Below are 19,383 nucleotides of genomic sequence, written 5' to 3'. Positions count from 1 at the left end.
CACCAACCCAGAACCCCTCAACGGGGTGGGTTTTGCCATCAAGAATCGGCTCATCTCCCAACTCTCCGAATCTCCAGTAGGCATCAATGAGCGTCTCATGACGCTACGACTGAGTCTCTCAAACTATCAGATGGCCACAGCTGTGAGTGCCTATGCACCAACCTTGGACTCACAAGATGAAGATAAGGAGACCTTTTATGCAACCCTTGACCAGGTTTTATCAAACGTCCCAAAGGAAGACAAGATCCTCCTACTCGGGGACTTCAATGCCAGGGTCGGCAAGGACCACGAGCTCTGGAAAGGCACCTTGGGCAAAGAGGGTGTTGGGAATGTAAACTCCAATGGAATCCTCCTATTATCTAAATGTGCTGAACACGAGCTCGTGATCACAAACACCTTGTTCCGCCAGAGAAACCGTTACAAAACCTCATGGATGCATCCCCGATCAAAGTGCTGGCATCTCATTGATTATGTGATAGTCAGGGCCAGAGATCGCAAAGATGTCAACATCACCAGGGCCATGATCAGCGCGGATGAATCCTGGACTGACCACCGCCTCATCCGCTCCACCATGAACATCAAGCTGCGGCAGAAAAGGAGAACACAAAGGAAACATCTTCCCCCAAAATTCAACCTCGACAGCCTGGGAGACACAAACAGGGTGCAACTCTTTCAAGACACCCTACTTGAGAATATCCAGAGGGTGTGGAGGAACACTGGAGGGCTCTCAAAACCACACTTCTTGAGACCAGCAGAGACACATTTGGCTACAAGACCAGGAAACATCAAGACTGGTTCGACGACAACGATGTCGAAATACAACATCTAATTGACGCCAAAAGGAAAGCCTTCTGCACTTGGCAAAATGACATCAGCTGCATGGCCAAAAGGGTGGGCCACTCCAAAGCAAAGGCACTTGTCCAAAGCAGAGTACGAGAGTTGAAGAACCAGTGGTGGTTGGAGAAGGCCCTGGAAATCCAAAGACTTGCAGACTCGGGAGACACCAGGGGTTTCTTTAACACCACCCAGGCCGTGTATGGGCCCTGCTATCGAGGCCTAAACCCTCTCCGCTCCAAAGATGGACAAACCTTGCTGAAGGACAATGTTGGTATCAGTTCCAGATGGCAAGAAAATTTCCAAGAACTCCTGAACCGAAAGACCACAGTCGAGCTCGAAACCATCAACCAGATCCCTCAGTGTCCCATCATGGAGCAGTTGGGTCACCCCCCAACCGAAAATGAGGTCCTGGATGCCGTGAGGAAACTGAGCAACAACAAGGCCTCTGGACCAGATGGGATTCCAGCAGAAATCCTCAAGCAAGGAGGACCAAAACTCCTGTGTCACATCCATAGCCTGCTGGGTAAAATCTGGGATGAAGAGGAAATACCGGCTGAGCTCAGGGATGCCCTGGTTGTTACCATCTTTAAGAATGGAGACAAGGCCGACTGTGGCAACTACTGGGGTATCTCCCTCCTGTCGACAACGGGGAAAGTGCTGGCTCGTATATTGGCCAACCGGCTACTGCCTCTGTCAGAGAACACCCTACCAGAATCGCAGTGTGGCTTTCGTACTGCCAGGGGGACCTCCGAAATGATTTTTACAGCTCGTCAACTGCAGGGAAAATGTCGGGAGCAACATCTACCTTTGTACATGGCGTTCATTGACCTCACAAAAGCCTTTGACTCCATAAACAGAACTGCCCTCGGGTGTGTTCTCTCCAAAATTGGATGACCAGACAAGTATCTAAAGATCTTGCGACTACTCCACGATGACATGACGGCAACCGTAGTCGGCAATGGTGGATTGGAAACACCTCCTTTCAAAGTAGACACTGGTGTTAAGCAGGGCTGCATCATCGCACCAACCCTGTTCGCCATCTTCATTTCCACCATCCTCCACCTCACCAGCCAGAACCTACCTGAGGGAGTCAAACTCATATAGAGGACTGAGGGAGGGCTATTTAACACAAACAGATTCAGGGCAAAAAGCAAGGTGTTCACATCCTCCATCATGGAGCTCCAGTATGCGAATGACAATGCCCTAGTTGCACACTCCGAAGCGGACCTCCAGGACATCTTAAACACCTTTGCCAGAGCCTACAGACTCCTGGGACTTGACATAAACATAAAAAAGACCCAAATCCTATACCAACCAGCTCCTGACACACTCCTACAACCCCCCAAAATTCATGTGGGAGACAACATTCTGGATAATGTGGATCAATTTGCCTACCTTGGCAGCCTTCTCTCTACAAGAGCTGTCATAGACGCAGAGATTCACCACCGCATCGGGTGTGCCAGTGCAGCCTTTGCCAGGCTGCGGAAGAGGGTTTTAGAAAACCGAGACATCCAGACAAAGACAAAGCTACTTGTCTATCAAGCAGTAGTTCTGCCCACACTGCTCTATGGAGCCGACAGCTGGACCACCTACAGCAGACATCTGAAGGCCCTGGAGCAGTACCACCAACGATGTCTCCGGAAGATCCTCAGGATCGGTTGGGAGGAGAGGCGTACAAACATCAGTGTTCTGAAAGAAACCAACATCTCCACCATCACCACAACCATCATTCGACATCAACTGCGATGGACAGGCCATGTCATACGCATGCCTGACAACCGCCTTCCAAAGCAAATGCTGTATGGCCAGCTAAAGGAAGGAAAACGTACCCAAGGAGGGCAGAAGAAGAGGTACAAGGATAACATCAAAATCCACCTGAGAAAGTGTCACTTCAGCCTCAGCAACTGGGAGGAGGTAGCCCACCAGAGGAACATGTGGAGCAAGATGGTCCATGAAGGCACAACTCACCTAGAAAAGGACCTCCACCATGCCGCAGAAACCAAGAGAAAGGAGAGATCCACCACCAACACAGCTCCTCACACCACAACCACTACCCAGTCAACCACCCACGCATGCCCCCACTGCGATAAAGTCTGCGGATGACCAGACCCACCGGTAGGAGGACAATCTTACTCGTCTCGAGTGATTGCCGATGATGAAATGTGTCTGTCTATCTGTGTTGGCCCTGTGATGAGGTGGCGACTTGTCCAGGGTATAACCCGCCTTCCGCTCAATTGTAGCTGAGATAGGTTCCAGCGCCCCCCGCGGCCCCGAAGGGAATAAGCAGTAGAAAATGGATGGATGCTTCTTCCCGTGAGAGAGCTAATTCGGGTCCACATGCAAATGTCCAACTAAGGCTCCTTAATTTATTATGGACTCAACCATTATTTACTTAAATCTGGTGGTTCGCTTCCTCCAAGTTGAGTATAAATATTCACCATATGTTGAACAAAATTGGAGTCAATTAATTCAGGATCAACAGTGACTGGACGCCATTACACATTTCCCCAAGCTACAGAATGAGCCGAAGCTCAAAAACGTTACTGCTGTGTTAACGAAAGGTTAACAAATATATTTAACGCGTTATTTTAGCATCAATTTTGACAGCCATAAGTATTATACATTCTCATTACCTACAGTATTCACAATAAAACCAGAGATACGTTTACTTCCTCCTAATTTCCAGGTCAGCCTGTTGATAATTCAAACACTGCTGCCACCATGCTTTAGGCCTGTGTATTGCTCAAGAATGAAAAAAAAAAACACTTCTACTCGAAGTCCCCTGCCTCTCCCAGCGCCCTTTTCGAAAAGCACTGCCCTACATGTAGAAACACTGTCAACATCCAAGGCCATGTTAGCCTCTTTTTACATCCCTGAGCCTAAATCTGAGCTTTTTTGGAAGATGAAGCATGAGAAAGAAACCCTACTCTGGTGCATCTTCTGCTTGCAAGAAGCAGCCGTATTACATAAGAGCTTTGGGAAGGAGCGCACGCTCCTCTGAACCTGAAGAGTTGTGGCGTAGCGTGGAGCGGAAGAACAAATGGGGGATGAGGTGCCGACTAGGGAGTAGAGGCGGCAAGATGAGAGCCAAGACGGCATCAAATCCATTTTTATTATGTCTTCTCAAGGGCTAATCTCAGAACACCATATATCCTAATAATCCACCATTAACATTTATCAGCTGTAGTTCTTACAAAAATATATTGTAAAAAGCCAAACTTCTGAGCATTGAATTAAATGCTAAAATATTTTCAATGAATTTTATTTCAAATCAAAGTAAGTAACACAATATCCTTTAAGTGTCCATACATCAAAGAAAGGACCCACAAGAATGAATCAGTTGTTATTTTATTTCACTGGTGGAAAAAAAACTATACTGTTGTGGTAGAAGCTCTCGAGTTATCATTAACATAGCAATAAATATGTTTAAATTGCACCAACAACAGCCAGCCTGTCCATGTTTGCCTTTTTTCACTGATCGACAAGAAGATGCTGAATCCCAGCCGAACTTTGTCCCAGTCTTTATATGGTTAAAAATTGTACTCCTGTGAAAGATTCCTTTAAAAGGTGTGCACTCTAATTAAATGTTTGGTTATTTTGCGCTTGTCATTTTACATTTTCTGATTTACAATGATACTGGCAAATTCTATGAATTTATGAAGATAACTTTAATTAAAAAAAATTATATTTTTTCCACTGTAGTTACTTGATATGAAACATTTTCACTTCTATAATCTGCTGTGAAAGTATCAAATCGGGACTCAAAATCAGATCGGGATCAGGGACCCAAAATGTTGATCGGGACTTCCCGATATATACATATATACATATATATATATATATATATATATATATATATATATATATATACATATATATATATATATATATATATATATATATATATATACATATATAATACAGTGTTTCCCAGCGGCGGCGGCGATGACCAAGAAGAACCCGGAGTTGGAATATAATTACAACACTTTATGTACATATGTATATACATATTTATATAATATTTACATATTAATATAATATATAACTACAAGCCCCATTCACAGACAGAGTCCCATTGCTTTTATGAGCGGTCGAGCGAGTCAAAAGCCGAAAACATTTTTACAAAAATATATATATATATATATATTTTTTTTTCCTTTATTAATATTTTTTATAATTTTTATTTTTATTTGTGGCGGCCGTAATTCTTTCGTGGCGGGCCGCCACAAATAAATGAATGTGTGGAAAACCCTATAATATATATATATATATATATATATATATATATATATATATATATATATATATATATATATATATATATATATATATATATATATATATATATATATGTATATATATACATATAAGAAACACTTGACTTGGTGAATTCCACCTGTAAATATACACTTGACTTGGTGAATTCCACCTGTAAATATACTCTTCCCCTCTTAACCACACCCCGCCCCACCCCCGACCACGTCCCCCACCTCCCGAAATCGGAGGTCTCAAGGTTGGCAAGTATGGTCTCCTAAAACTTGATAATATTGCTATTCTGTCTTGGTGGTCCTTGTACTCAACATACATGTCATCAGAAAGTAATTGGGATTGACCAGTGTATTTTGTTCCATGAGAGGAAGACTGGTCAGACACAGCAATACCTTTCCTAAGATAAATTTAACTGTTATCGATTTGTTGGCAAAAGGGGAACTCATTTCCACAAGAACCATTTTACATCCATTTGACACGTTTTCTTTCGTTTTCTTCAAACATGCACATTTTCATGACACAATCCAATAAATACACTTGTAGCCTTGTTCATGTGTTTCTTTTTATTTAAAGACTAATGTAGTGAATCAGAATCTACAGGGCCATATTATAACAAAAAAAACCATGAAAGAAAACATTTACAGGAGATTCACCACCACTTCCATCTACATCCATCAGAACACATCCCAGTGGCCACGTCTATAGTGTCTATTTCACTGTCCATATGTGGACGACATCACCAATTATCTCACCTTTTATTCCTCTTGTTTGTGCTTTAAAAAAACTTTGTTTTTTTGTTAGTATATCAGTGAAAATAAGAACATATTTGCTTGGATGAAAATACAAGAAAACGACTCCAGTACTTTATTATATCTAGTAAGAACTAAAAGACTCAAGTGTTGAAAAGCAAGTGCTGATGAAGATTTGTCCTAAGTAAACCAAATGAAAGAAGAAAAAAAAACACATTACAAATGTAATATTTACATGAGAACTTGTCGAGATAGTAAAAGTCAGGAGCTCATGATTGCACTGTACGTCATTTTTTTCACATTCTCTATGCGGAGTGTAAAAATGTAGCATTTTTTTTTTTTTTAATACTTAACGTACAGTTTTCTTACAGTCACCAGGTGTGAAAAAAAAAAAATCCAAACACAAATATATATATTGCAAAAATCAAATAAGTATTTATTTTATTTTTATATATGAGCATTTCTGGGTTAAATGTTTTTGGGGTATCAGGTTTCCCATCCCAGGTCAAGTCTGATGCCAAGAAGATTTAAAAAGGAAGATCTTGTTACATTTCTGCTCCTATTTTGCAATCCTTGTTCAATCACTTTATTGCATGACCCTGGAGAAAAAAAGTGCAATCAACAAAGACAGCCGTCTTCTCTCAATGCACAAACAAAAGGGAGATAATCTGCTGTTTTTTTTCCATTGATGTCACCCTGTATAGCCATGGTTTCATAAAAAAGCTAATGGGTGGCACAGCTGATATAAAAAGCTAAGCTTCTTTTTCTTACTATATTTGTTTATTTTCTCCTTCTAATAATTGCGGGTAAGTCTGAAACACAATGGTCTAAGAGACAAGGTTGATGGTTGGTGGTTGAAAGCTGTCCTTTGCATAGCACGAAGCCAACAACATAAATGTAATAATATTGTTCATCTAAATGTGCAAAATGCATGACAATAGGATGCAATTACAAACAATATTCATTGCCCCTTTTAAGCTAATATCTTCAACAATAGAATCAAATACTGTATGCATCATGTATTTTACATATGTATATATTTATATATATATATATATCGTCTTCATGGTAATCAACATACATACAATAATTTATTTTTTTAAGTCTATCTTTATACAACTCTTCACCCTGAACTTTGCACTTCATCGACTCTCTGCTGGTTGGATAAGTAACATGTAGGGGGGCAGGTTCAATAATGCAAATTAAAATAAAAAATCAAGGAGCGTACATTTATATCTTGGTTTCATCCCAACATTGTAGATAAGACAATAAATAGATAAATATATGAATACAAAAATAAACACATAACTTTGAGGTTTCTGGCCATGCAAAAAGTAAAAAAAAAAAATATATATATATATATATATATATTAATATGTATATATATATACCCCGCCTATCGCCCAAATGCAGCTGAGTTAGGCTCCAGCATCCCTCGCGACACCGAAAGGGACAAGCGGTAGAAAATTAATGCACGGATGGATATGTATATATATATATATATATATATATATATATATATATATATATATATACACACATATATATATATATATATATATGTGTGTATATATATATATATATATATATATATATATATATATATATATATATATATATATATATATATATAATTGAATCATGTTTAAAGTAAACATTGCCTGCTATCTAAAATAATAACATAAAGCTTATCGAATCGTGCTGTACGAATAAATGTAAAAATAAAAATAAAATAAATACACTGCATTTCAAAAAAAAAAATCATAAAAAAACATTGGGGCTTTGGACTGCTGCTATATAAAATATTGTATTATTTGAGACAAAGCAATCACATTTTGTGCAAAAAAAAAGAAAGTACAATATAAAACTAACCTAAAAATAAGCATTGAGGTTCTGCATGTAAAATACTAATCTCAAAAAAGCTCATCGTTTTGTTACTTATTCATGCAAATAACAAAAAATAAATATACAATTTAATTAAGGTAATCATTGATTTTTATATGCACGCCGTGTGTAAAATGTTGAGAAAAAAATCATATTTTAATCCCAATTCATACATATAATATAAATATATATATATATATATATATATATATATATATATATATATATATATATATATATATATAGATTTAAATGACCACCTGATATGCTTGTCATGTAAACTGTCAGCCAAATTAGATTTAAAATATATATTTTGTTTCGCGGAAATGGCATATGCTTTTTATCCCAACTTGGACGGACCAAAACTCAACTAATTTCTACATTTGCAGCACACAAATACAAATGCCTATTTGTCAACATTAAGCTTTGGTGGCAAGCAACTAAAAAAAATGTCTTTAAGAAAAAAATCTTTTGCTAAGCAATATTGCTACATTATATTGAATATTAAACTGGCCTGTTCCAAATTCTTGACAAGCCATCAAAATTTACAATACACAAAAACGGGGAGGAAGGGAGCAAGCAATGTCCAAGACGAAATAATGGGTTCACTTAACTGTTCTCAGAAAAGGGGTTGACACCATGCTACAAAAATATATTCATTTTCATCATCCTTTCACCTCGTTCTTGTCTTTTTTCTCTTAGCTCTCCAACATGTAGCAACAAATGAATCCAAAAGTTGGCATATGATACTGAAGGCAGTGCAGCTGGTACTTTTTGAGTGTTAATTTTTGGCTAACAACACAAAAAAAAGGCCCAAAATGCACCCAACAACTCAAAAGGGGACAGAGTGGGTGATAAAATTCAAAATGTGCCAGTAAAATCAGCAAAGTTCCAACTCTTAAAATATGGAAAAAAGGCACTTCTCCTCAGTGTGCCTCGTCCCTCTCAAGCTAACTATACTTTCACGTTTGGTTAACATGCCCCCAGCCTCAATACCACGAAGCAACCAAAAAAGGAAGTAATGCTTGTATAATGAACTGAAGAACAGAAAAAAAGTCAATTCTTTACATTCCGACTTGAGTTTTTACACGTTTTCGTTGACAGTTAAAAAAAATGTTTGGAAGCAAAAACAACAACAAAAGAAATACATTGTTTTTGGTTGAAATTGTCAGGAACTGGAGTGCATGTGTTCATACTCTTTCGTTCAACATATTGACATCTCTAACATTTGATAATATTTACAAACACTGTTATTAATCAAAGAAAAATACATGTTTTTTTTTGTTTTGTTTTGTTTATTTCCCAAGCAGAGATGACTGGATTGTTGTCCACTGTGACGTGTGTTTTATTGCTTTTGCAGAATCCCTCAACATATTTTGAAGAACACGAGAATGAAAGTCTTTAGGTTCTGATAAATGAAGCCTTCAGTCGATAGTGATGAATATTTCTGTTTTGAGGATGCCCTGCCCATGCATATTCACATACTGTACACATTACAAACACGGGCCTTCTATCATGTCCGTCTGTGCTTAAATAAATGACAAAATAACTTAAAAGCCAGTGTAAGCTGAAAGGTCTGCAGGAGTTTGCCAGTGCCATTGACAACTGAGGTCATAAATGCACTAATAAGATAATGCAACTGCCTAATCATTTTCTATCTAAGTGATGGTGAAAGCCTTTCGGCCACATTACGTAATGGCATGGCCAAAATGATTCATACCCTGACCACACTTCAAGTTATTGTTAAATGGTACAATATGCTTGGAGTTACCAGGATCTTTAAGAATGGTACAAGATATTTACCTTAATTGATACGTTCTTGGCATTTCTATCTAAAATAAAAGCCCATTTAACACAGAAAAATGCACTTTAACCAAAGAATTTGGGAAGTGTATGAATCATCTGAGACTTAACTGTATGTGAATCTGCCACATACTATTGTCATACATAGGCTGTAGTATATATGACAAAAAAAAAAAAAACTGTATTTTGCCAGGCATTCATAGTTGGACATTTTTGTGTGAATCATTTCATTTTGGTGAATGTTCTTTAAAAAAAAAACCCTGGGTAAATACATCAGTGTATATACTTTGACTCTATGTTGGAGAATACTTTCCGTCTTGTTGCTGTCCCATGACAAGCATGTACTGTATATCCCTATGTTGCAATTTAAAGAGTGTAAATACAACAGTCTTTTTCTAAAATATACAATTAATAGAAACAAGAAACCTAAGTAGGGAATTAGAAATAGTGACATACATGCTTTTCTTTTGGGCAGCAGGGATAGGTGTTGTAATTACTTGTCAAGGGTCGGGTATTATCAGGCAATACGTTTAGAATTGTTGCTATCCAATGAAAAACATGTATCTCCAAAAAACATGTTTTACCTTTCAATTGAAAGTTTTTATTTTTGTATCTCATTTTTTAAAATTTAATTCAAGTCACTTGTTTGTCTTTCGTGGGAGATACATAGAGTTATTACTGTAGACATGGATGTTTTATTGAGTTTGCAGCAACATTTATTCCTACATTGTGTTGTTGATATCCTATGAAAAACATATATCTCGCAATATTATGACATTGTTATTGATTCATTTACCGTATTTTTCGGACTATAAGTCACAGTTTTTTTCATAGTTTGGCCGGGGGTGTGACTTATAATCAGGAGCGACTTATGTGTGAAATTATTAAGACATTATCGTAAAATATCAAATAATATTATTTAGCTGATTCACGTAAGAGACTAGAAGTATAATATTTCATCGGATTTAGCGATTAGGAGTGACAGATTGTTTGGTAAACTTATAGCATGTTCTATATGTTATAGTTATTTGAATGACTCTTACCATAATATGTTACGTTAACATACCAGGCACCTTCTCAGTTGGTTATTTATGCGTCATATAACGTACACTTATTCAAACTGTTGTTTACTATTCTTTATTTATTTTAAATTGCCTTTCAAATGTCTGTTCTTGGTGTTGGGTTTTATCAAATAAATTTCCCCAAAAAATGTGACTTATACTCCAGTGCGACTTATACTTCCAAAAATACGGTAATTCTTTTTTTTTTGGGGTGGGGGATACAAATAATTGTTAGACTTTCCTGTTTTACATTAAGTTCGCAGCCACAACATTGTACCCTTTTGATATCATGATACTCCCAATGGTAAGATATTTTAAAAAATACAAATACGAACACATTTAGATGTAAAAACCCCAAATGGAGACATGCTTTTTATTTAAGCAGCAGCGACATATATTCCTTTAAAGTTGTCGTGGGTCGGGTATTATTCTGTAATGCATTTTGAATTGTTGCTATCTGATGAAAACCATGTATCTCCAAAAACATGTTTTACATTTCAGTTGAAAATTATATATATATATATATATTTTTTAATTAAAGTGACTTTCATATCTTTTGAGGGAGGAAAAAAAATGGGAGAAATGCATATTTTTCAGTGAGTTTGCAGCGATATGTATTCTTAATTTGTACTGTTGCTATCTTATTAAAAGCGCGGATAGCCTCATTTTGTGATTTGTATTCAAAGCAAAAAAAGAACAGTCACCTAATTGATTTTTTTTCCCCCAACCTAATCTAACTTCCTGACTTAATCAAAGTAATGAGATACAAAACTGAGACAAAGTATTCACAACGCTTCACTCTTTCCACATTTAGTTATGTTACAGCTGTATTACACAATAGAATAAATTCATTTTTTTGTTCCAAAAAATCTACAGACAATACCCCATGATGACAACGTAATTTTCAAAAAAACATTTTCAAAATGTTGCAAATGTATCCAAACTGAAAAAAAATACAACAAAATAAAAAAAAATCCCCTCAATATAAATATTCACAGCTTTTGCGCATCACTTTGTTGATGCACCTTTGGGTGCAATTACAGCCTCAAATTTTTTTCAAACCCGATGCCACCACCTCGGCACAACTATCTTTGGGCAGTTTTGCACATTCCTCTTTGCAGCACCTCTCAAGCTCAACTCATTTTAGTTTAGTCAGGGAGGAGATCAAGAACCCGATGGTCACTCTGTCAAAGCTACTGCTTCCAGAAAGACCACCATCGCTGCCGCAAACCACCAATTTAGCCTCTGCGGTAGTGCCCAGACATAAATAATTTCTGGGGAAAAAGTTTGAATAAAATCCACTTGAAAGACTCTCAGACCATGAGAAACTAAACTCTCTGGTCAAAGAATGAACTATTTAGCGTGAATGCTAGGCATCAGGTTTGGAGGAAACCTGGCACCGCTCATACCATCCCTGGTGGCAGCATCATGCTGTGGGGATGGTTTTTAGTGGCAAGAACTGTGGGACTAGAGTCAGGATGGAGGGAAAATTGAATGCAACAATGTATTGACACATCCTGGAGAAAAAAACAAAAGATTCCCAACCTGATGGAGCTTGAGAGGTGCTGTATAGAGGAATGGAATAGGTGTGTCTAGTTTATGTTCTACTTTTGTATTTTTAATACATTTGCACAATTTGAAAAAAAAAACAAATAACTTTTTCACATTGTCTTCGAGGTGTATTTTCTGTAGAATTTTGAGGACAACGATGAATATTTTGAATATATTACATGACAAAATGTGGAAAAAGTGAAGTGCCGTGAATATTTTCCGGATGCAGTGTGCATGCCTTTATTGAAGCGTTAGCGATCTATCTTTTTAATGAAAAGCATGATTTGTTTTCAATGCGGAAAAAAACTAACAGTCATTTACAATAACTTCTTCATTTTTTTTTTTTTTTTTTTTTTGATGACAAGAATCCAAGTTAGAAGATATAAAACTGAGACACACCTGCTTTGTATGTACTTTTAAAAATACGTAGAGGAACATCAGTTAGATTCCGTCCTTTGACAAGCGAAAAAGCTGACCCTACAGTTTGTTGTGACACTGAATGTTGGGCAGTAAGGGCATGTGAAACTGTTGGACCTTCTCCATGATTTGTTCTTCAACTCGTGTATTTATCTTGTGTCGAGTAGTCAAGGGACACCCTTTTCTCTGCAAAGCACATAACCAGAACCCTGAAAAAAAGAACCACGTGGAAAGAAAAAGCCCTAGACAAGATTGGTAGATGGAATAGCATTCTCCTTTTGGCTACTGTATATATTTACGCTAGCATTTTCTTAGAAGTGTCTTCCCGCACCTGAACAGCAACCCTCTCAAAAGTCTGTATCAATGTTGTTCTTTTTTTAAATATATTTTCATGTCTCTGTTTTGTTTTCTCAAAATCTTCAAAATGTTGATAGAACAGAAGCAAAGCAACGACTGGGGAGTCAAACCAGCGTGGACATCATGTTTGTCTGAAAATAAACATTTCTCCTTTTTTTTTTTTTTTTTTCTGTCGAGGAAGAATACCAAAGAAAATGAAAGTTATAGGTAGAATTGAAAAGGAGCCAAAGATGGATTAGTGTGGACCCATCCCCTGCAGTTTGGGCTTCTTATTCAAGTAGGTGGCCCAGTAGACCAAGTTAAAGGTTCCAAAAAGCAGAGGGAAGGCTATTCTGGCGATCCTGTCAATCTTGCTGACGCTGTTAAAGGTCTTCTTGGCCTCGGGAGGTTTGGGCTTTGGCTCCTCCTTGGGCTCGGTCGGTGGCGGCGGAGCGCTTTTGGCAATGGTGGCCAATCCCGGGTCCCTGGCAATGTTGGGGGCGAAGGCTGTAGCAGTGGCGGCCGGGTACGCTGTGGTGTTGTTCTTTTTCAGGAGGGACTCCTTCTTCTTCTTTTGCTGATTTGGGTTTGAAGAGAGAGGAAAAAAACAACAACAAAAAACAGTAAATCCCATCAGAATCGGACACAAATCGGCAACGTGATCTCAAAATTAAAACAATACAGCAGGGGTCACCAACCTTTTTGAAACCAAGAACTACTTCTTGGGTACTGACTAATGCGAAGGGCTACCAGTTTGATACAAACCTAAATAAATTGCCAGAAATAGCCAATTGGCTCAATTTACCTTTAAATATATTTTATTAATATTAATTCATGATATTTATCTTTGTGGAAACACTGATCATCTTAATGATTTCTCACTATAAATATATATAGAAACAGATAAATATCAATATGCAACACTTTATTTTTATATTTTCTCTAAGTGCACATTTTTCAAATTGAACATTTTCAAATGATCACTTCTCAGACAGTCTTGTGAAATCAAAATATCCCATTTTAACTAGCTCGCCACTAACAATTTTTTAACAAATCATGAGTTACTTTGCACCATGTTTGTACGAATAATAACTCAATTTAAATACATAAGTAAACTCTCAATTTTTTAAAGAAATCATGTCACACTTTGAACTGGACATCAAATATGTTAACTGTTTCTTTGTCAGTTAGTGGGAAGCCTGGCATTGCATGCTGTTAACTAGTGTGTTGTACTTTGGTGTGTAACTTGACACTGCAACTCTGAGTGAGACTTGCAGATGTGCATCAGTGAGGCGTGTTCTGTGTTTGTTCTTGATGAAGTTCATGTCAGAAAAGGCTGATTCACAAAGATAAGTTGAACCAAACAGGCTTGCAACCTTCATAGTTGCTGCGCATACACCACTGAACTTTACTGTGTCAACAAGGCACCAAAAGTTTGGTGCAGCCTGGTGGGCTTTAAATTTTAAGTTGTCAGGAAAGAAGAGGAAATAATTTAAAAGGTGAAAGGGTATATGTGTTTAAAAATCCTAAAATCAATTTTAAGGTTGTATTTTTTTCTGTAAAATTGTCTTTCTGAAGGTTATAAGAAGCAATGTAAAAAACTAAATGAATTTATTTAAACAAGTGAAGGCCAAGTCTTTAATATATTTTCTTGGATTTTCAAATTCTATTTGAGTCTTGTCCCTCTTAGAATTAAAAATGTCGAGCAAAGCGAGACCAGCTTGCTAGTAGATAAATAAAATGTAAAAAATTGAGGCAGCTCACTGGTAAGTGCTGCTATTTGAGCTATTTTTAGAACAGGCCAGCGGGCTACTCATCTGGTCCTTACGGGCTACCTGGTGCCCGCGTAACCCCTGCACTACAGTGTAAAAATGTATGTCTAAAATCTCAAAAAATAGTTATGAAATTCCTGAGACAATTTTGAAGTAGGGGCTTCACGGTGGCAGAGGGGTTAGTGCGTCTGCCTCACAATACGAAGGTCCTGCAGTCCTGGGTTCAAATCCAGGCTCGGGATCTTTCTGTGTGGAGTTTGCATGTTCTCCCCGTGAATGCGTGGGTTCCCTCCGGGTACTCCGGCTTCCTCCCACCTCCAAAAACATGCACCTGGGGATAGGTTGATTGGCAACACTAAAATTGGCCCTAGTGTGTGAATGTGAGTGTGAATGTTGTCTGTCTATCTGTGTTGGCCCTGCGATGAGGTGGCGACTTGTCCAGGGTGTACCCTGCCTTCCGCCCGATTGTAGCTGAGATAGGCGCCAGCGCCCCCCGCGACCCCGAAAGGGAATAAGCGGTAGGAAATAGATGGATGGATGGAATTTTGAAGTATGCAAACGTTCAGGGTTTGAATCGACAAATGATGCTTTGAAAGAATGGATGCAACTAACAATTATTTTAATAGTTGACTGGTCAACGATTATTCTTTCAATTAGTCTAACGTTTAATCCTTATGTTTTACTGTATACATTTAAGTTTGATGTCAATCTGCTCATATTTCAAGTTGATTATAGTTTATTTAAAGTTGATTATAGTGTATCAATTTCTAACTAAATATTCATAAATATTCTACTCCACAAAGTAAACACAGTGACAAATAAATCAACAGACTTAAAGTGCAAGATGTCCTGTAAACTTGACACTCAGTGCAAAAAAGTATTTTCATTCTGTACTGTTGGGATTATTTTACTGCAACTATTTACCTAAAGGATTAAAACTCTAAACATGCACCTTCTAGGCCAGGGGTAGGGAACCTATGGCTCTCGAGCCAGATGTGGCTCTTTTGATGACTGCATCTGGCTCTTAGATAAATCTTAGCTGACGTTGCTTAACACGATAAGTAATTAATAATTCCGCTGGTAATCACAGTGTTAAAAATAACGTTCAAAATATAAAACATTCTCATGCATTTGAATCCATCTATCCGTTTCTACTGCACCTGTTCAAGAAGTCAAAAATATTTAAAATTGGTTAGCTTCAGAAAAACAATGTTATTAAAAAGAATAATAGATGAACGCATTTAGTTGTTGTAATCTGGGAAAGTCAAAATGAAAGAGGAGACGTAGAATTCTCTTGTCATAGCGTGGGACGACATTGTACTAGAGTACAGGTCTACGGGTTTCTCCTCATTGAGCTAAATTGAATCCAGTCTCTATTTAATTCCTTGCTTCTTGTCTGTTTAATAGATCTCATCACTGTTTGAACCTGACAGCTGTATTCTGTGTTAAAAAAAGTATATGGCTCTCACGGAAATGCATTTTAAAATATTTGGCTTTAATGGCTCTCTCAGCCAAAAAGGTTCCCGACCCCTGTTCTAGGCAGTCTATCAATAGAAATTCTACAAAGCGACTCGTCGACAATAACAAATCTTTCTCAGTGACTTTGTTATAGTCAATCATTGTAGGTGCATTTCAAGGTTGACTAAAGTTTGAAAGAAAACATGTTTCTGAATTTGCACAAAACTTCGGAAGTCAAATTGTCAATATGCATGATGTCAGCATTTTGTGTGGAATGTAGCCCCAGTGAAGTTCGTACAATTTAGAACATCGTTTCCTCTACATCGCCAAGATATCTGTGACTGTGGGGGCGTGACTAGGGGCGAGGTCAATATGACATCACATTATTTGCTAAGATGCATGGATTTTCTATCGTGGGTCCATGACGATGACTTCTACTTTGTTTGATCGTTTGTTTTACTGCCGTGTTACAAGCACCGTTTAGAAACTAGTAATGCATGTACATAAACATTTACACAAGCTTACTGTGTATATAACTTGTTTTGCAACTTACAGTATATATCTGTGGCTTATAGTCCAGTACAGCTAATACATGAAAATATTTTTTTCAATTTTTCAAAAATTTAGTGGGTGTTTCTTGTATCCCAGTGCGCAATGTAGTCCAGAAAATATGATATATTATTTGATTTTGTTTCACGTGAAAATAAAAAATAAAATCCTTATTTTCAAGATTTGGTAGCTAATATGTTGTGGTGGCACAACACTGACATTAAATACATCAAGGGGAAACCCTGCAGAACTCAAACACCATTTGGAAGGAATATGCCTTTTAAAGTTGCACAACATTTATAAATTTTGCTTTGGAAATTTCTGTCATGCATGACGGTAGCATATCGAGCATCCAACTTTGCGTTTTTAAAATTTTAGAAGTCAATTCAGAAGAGTGCAGAGAAAAACAAGGTGATACATTCAAATTTCTGTCATGCATAACGTCAGGATATTTTGTGCAAAGTCTTACACTGTTTGTACAATTTAGAACTCAACTTTTTTTTAATAAATTAGGGTTTAATAAATGCCTTTAGAGATTTAAAAAAAAATGCAGTAGCATATTGCGCTTTCCGAAGTTAAACTCCACTCTTAATTTTTTCAGGAAATGTCTGTAAAAATGCACAAAACTTTGCAATTCAATTTGATGTCATGAATTACGTCAGGGTACGGTATCTAGAAAAAAACAAATATGTGGAATAGTTTGTCAAGAATGCCACAAAACATGAACATTCAAATTGTCATGGTGGATGTTGTCAGCAGAGTTCATATCGTACAGTATTTTGTTGAATAATATTCCTTTGAAGTCAAAATGACTACCATTACAGTATCATATGTATAATACATATTTTGTCATATGTACTATGTTCATGTTTTAATACTAAATGTAGTTCAAGTGTGTATGCAATGTAACACACATACTGTCACGTTACACCTTATTGAATATTTCTTATTTTGAGGATTTTACATATCATTTTACGTATTTCATAACCACTAGGCCTACTCACTCGGCATCAAGGGTTGCAATTGGGGGTTAAATCACCAATAATGATTCCTGGGCGTGGCCACCGCTGCTGTTCACCGCTCCCCTCACCTCCCACAGGGTGAACAAGGGGATGGGTCAAATGTAGAGGACAAATTTCACCACACATAGTCTGTGTGTGACAATCATTGGTACTTTAACTGAACTTTAACTTTATGTTATCTTTAACTTAATTTTCTGAAATTAAATCATTCTTTTATTTGTATTTGTTGATGAGATTATTAAAATGTTACACAAAAAAATACATGCACAGTTAACAATGGGGAAAGTGAGTAATGGGAAGACGAATAGAAATCCTTGCAGACAACTTTAGCAGCAACCTAACAATTCATAGGAATCAATAAGCCCGTAAAATAAATAAACATAAGTCTTTGGGAGCAGCGTTGCACTGCTAAACGCGGCACACAGACAAGTGGAGCAGAAACCACAAGATGAACACTAAACTATTAATGTTCACGTCATGTTACACAAATTGAATTTTCCATGACATGACAACGGAATGCTCCGCGCCCGGTGCAGAAACCACAACGGTTAAGTGCTAACGGCCCCCCCATGTGCAAAACGTATGATGGGTCCTTTCTGGTGTGGACACATACTGTATGCTGGAAAAGCCATACAGGCCTAAAATAGAACATATTGCTGAAATAGACATTCAATTCCAGAGATGAGGAAGAATATGACATCACATGCAATGCATTAGCTCCTATGATTCAATCAGCTCAATGTGTTCCTTGGCCAAAATAAATCCCTCAAAAATACCTTCTCTGGCACCACACTTTTTCCATCCCAGGCGTAACCTCGCTTGGTGAAGTAGTTGACTGTGGCAAACTCAATGAGGGCCGAGAAGACAAAGGCGTAGCACACAGCGATGAACCAATCCATAGCAGTGGCGTAGGCCACTTTGGGCAAGGAGTTCCTGGCGCTGATACTGAGAGTCGTCATGGTCAGGACAGTCGTCACTCCTACAGGAAAACAAGGCACATAACAATTAAAGTGATTTCCCTGAAGGGCTCCAATTTGAACAACATTTTCAGAAAAAAACAGTTCAAGTCTGCCCATTCAATTCGAAACGGCGACGGTGGACTCCCCCCAGCCAATGAGAGTTAAGTGCAGTGGTCTTAAAGCCTTGAGTTGCTCCTAAGATGTCAGGATTCAGGTTTACACAACGCACTAGAGCAGGGGTCGAGAACCTTTTTGGGTGAGAGAGCCATGAAAGCCAAATATTTCAAAATGTATTTCCGTGAGAGCCATATAATATTTTTTAACACTGAATACAACTAAATGTGTGCATTTTTAAGACCAACATTTTTAGAGTACCATATTTTTCGGAGTATAAGTCGCTCCGGAGTATAGATCGCACCAGCCGAAAATGCATGATAAAGAAAGAACAAAACATATATAAGTCGCATTGGAGTATAATTCGCATTTTTTGGGGACATTTATTTTTACTAAAACCCAACACCAAGAATAGACATTTGAAAGGCAATTTAAAATAAAGAATAGTGAACAACAGGCTGAATATATGACGCATAAATAACCAACTGAGAAGATGCCTGGTATGTTAACGTAACATATCATGGTAAGAGTCATTCAAATAACCATAACATATAGAACGTGCTATACGTTTACCAAACAATCTGTCACTCCTAATCGATAAA

General features: G+C 37.6%; 1 protein-coding gene across 2 annotated transcripts in view; it reads right to left on the bottom strand.

The window, feature by feature from the left end:
* Positions 1–8,757: 8,757 nt before the first annotated feature.
* Positions 8,758–19,383, bottom strand: part of gabra1 (gamma-aminobutyric acid type A receptor subunit alpha1) — a 92,515-nt gene continuing 81,889 nt past the window's right edge. For both annotated transcript variants that reach the window (XM_061898614.1, XM_061898615.1), the window contains exons 9-10: positions 18,485–18,687; positions 8,758–13,484 (exon numbers count right to left, since the gene is read on the bottom strand). In XM_061898614.1, coding sequence (XP_061754598.1) covers positions 13,164–13,484; positions 18,485–18,687 — 524 coding nt within the window. In that variant the 3' untranslated portion in view covers positions 8,758–13,163. The remainder of the gene's footprint in view (positions 13,485–18,484; positions 18,688–19,383) is intronic.

The sequence above is a fragment of the Nerophis ophidion genome, linkage group LG04 (assembly GCF_033978795.1).
Source record: "Nerophis ophidion isolate RoL-2023_Sa linkage group LG04, RoL_Noph_v1.0, whole genome shotgun sequence".
NCBI lineage: Eukaryota > Metazoa > Chordata > Actinopteri > Syngnathiformes > Syngnathidae > Nerophis > Nerophis ophidion.
Note: the sequence above shows the minus strand (reverse complement) of the source record. Positions and strands in the feature narration are given on the sequence as shown.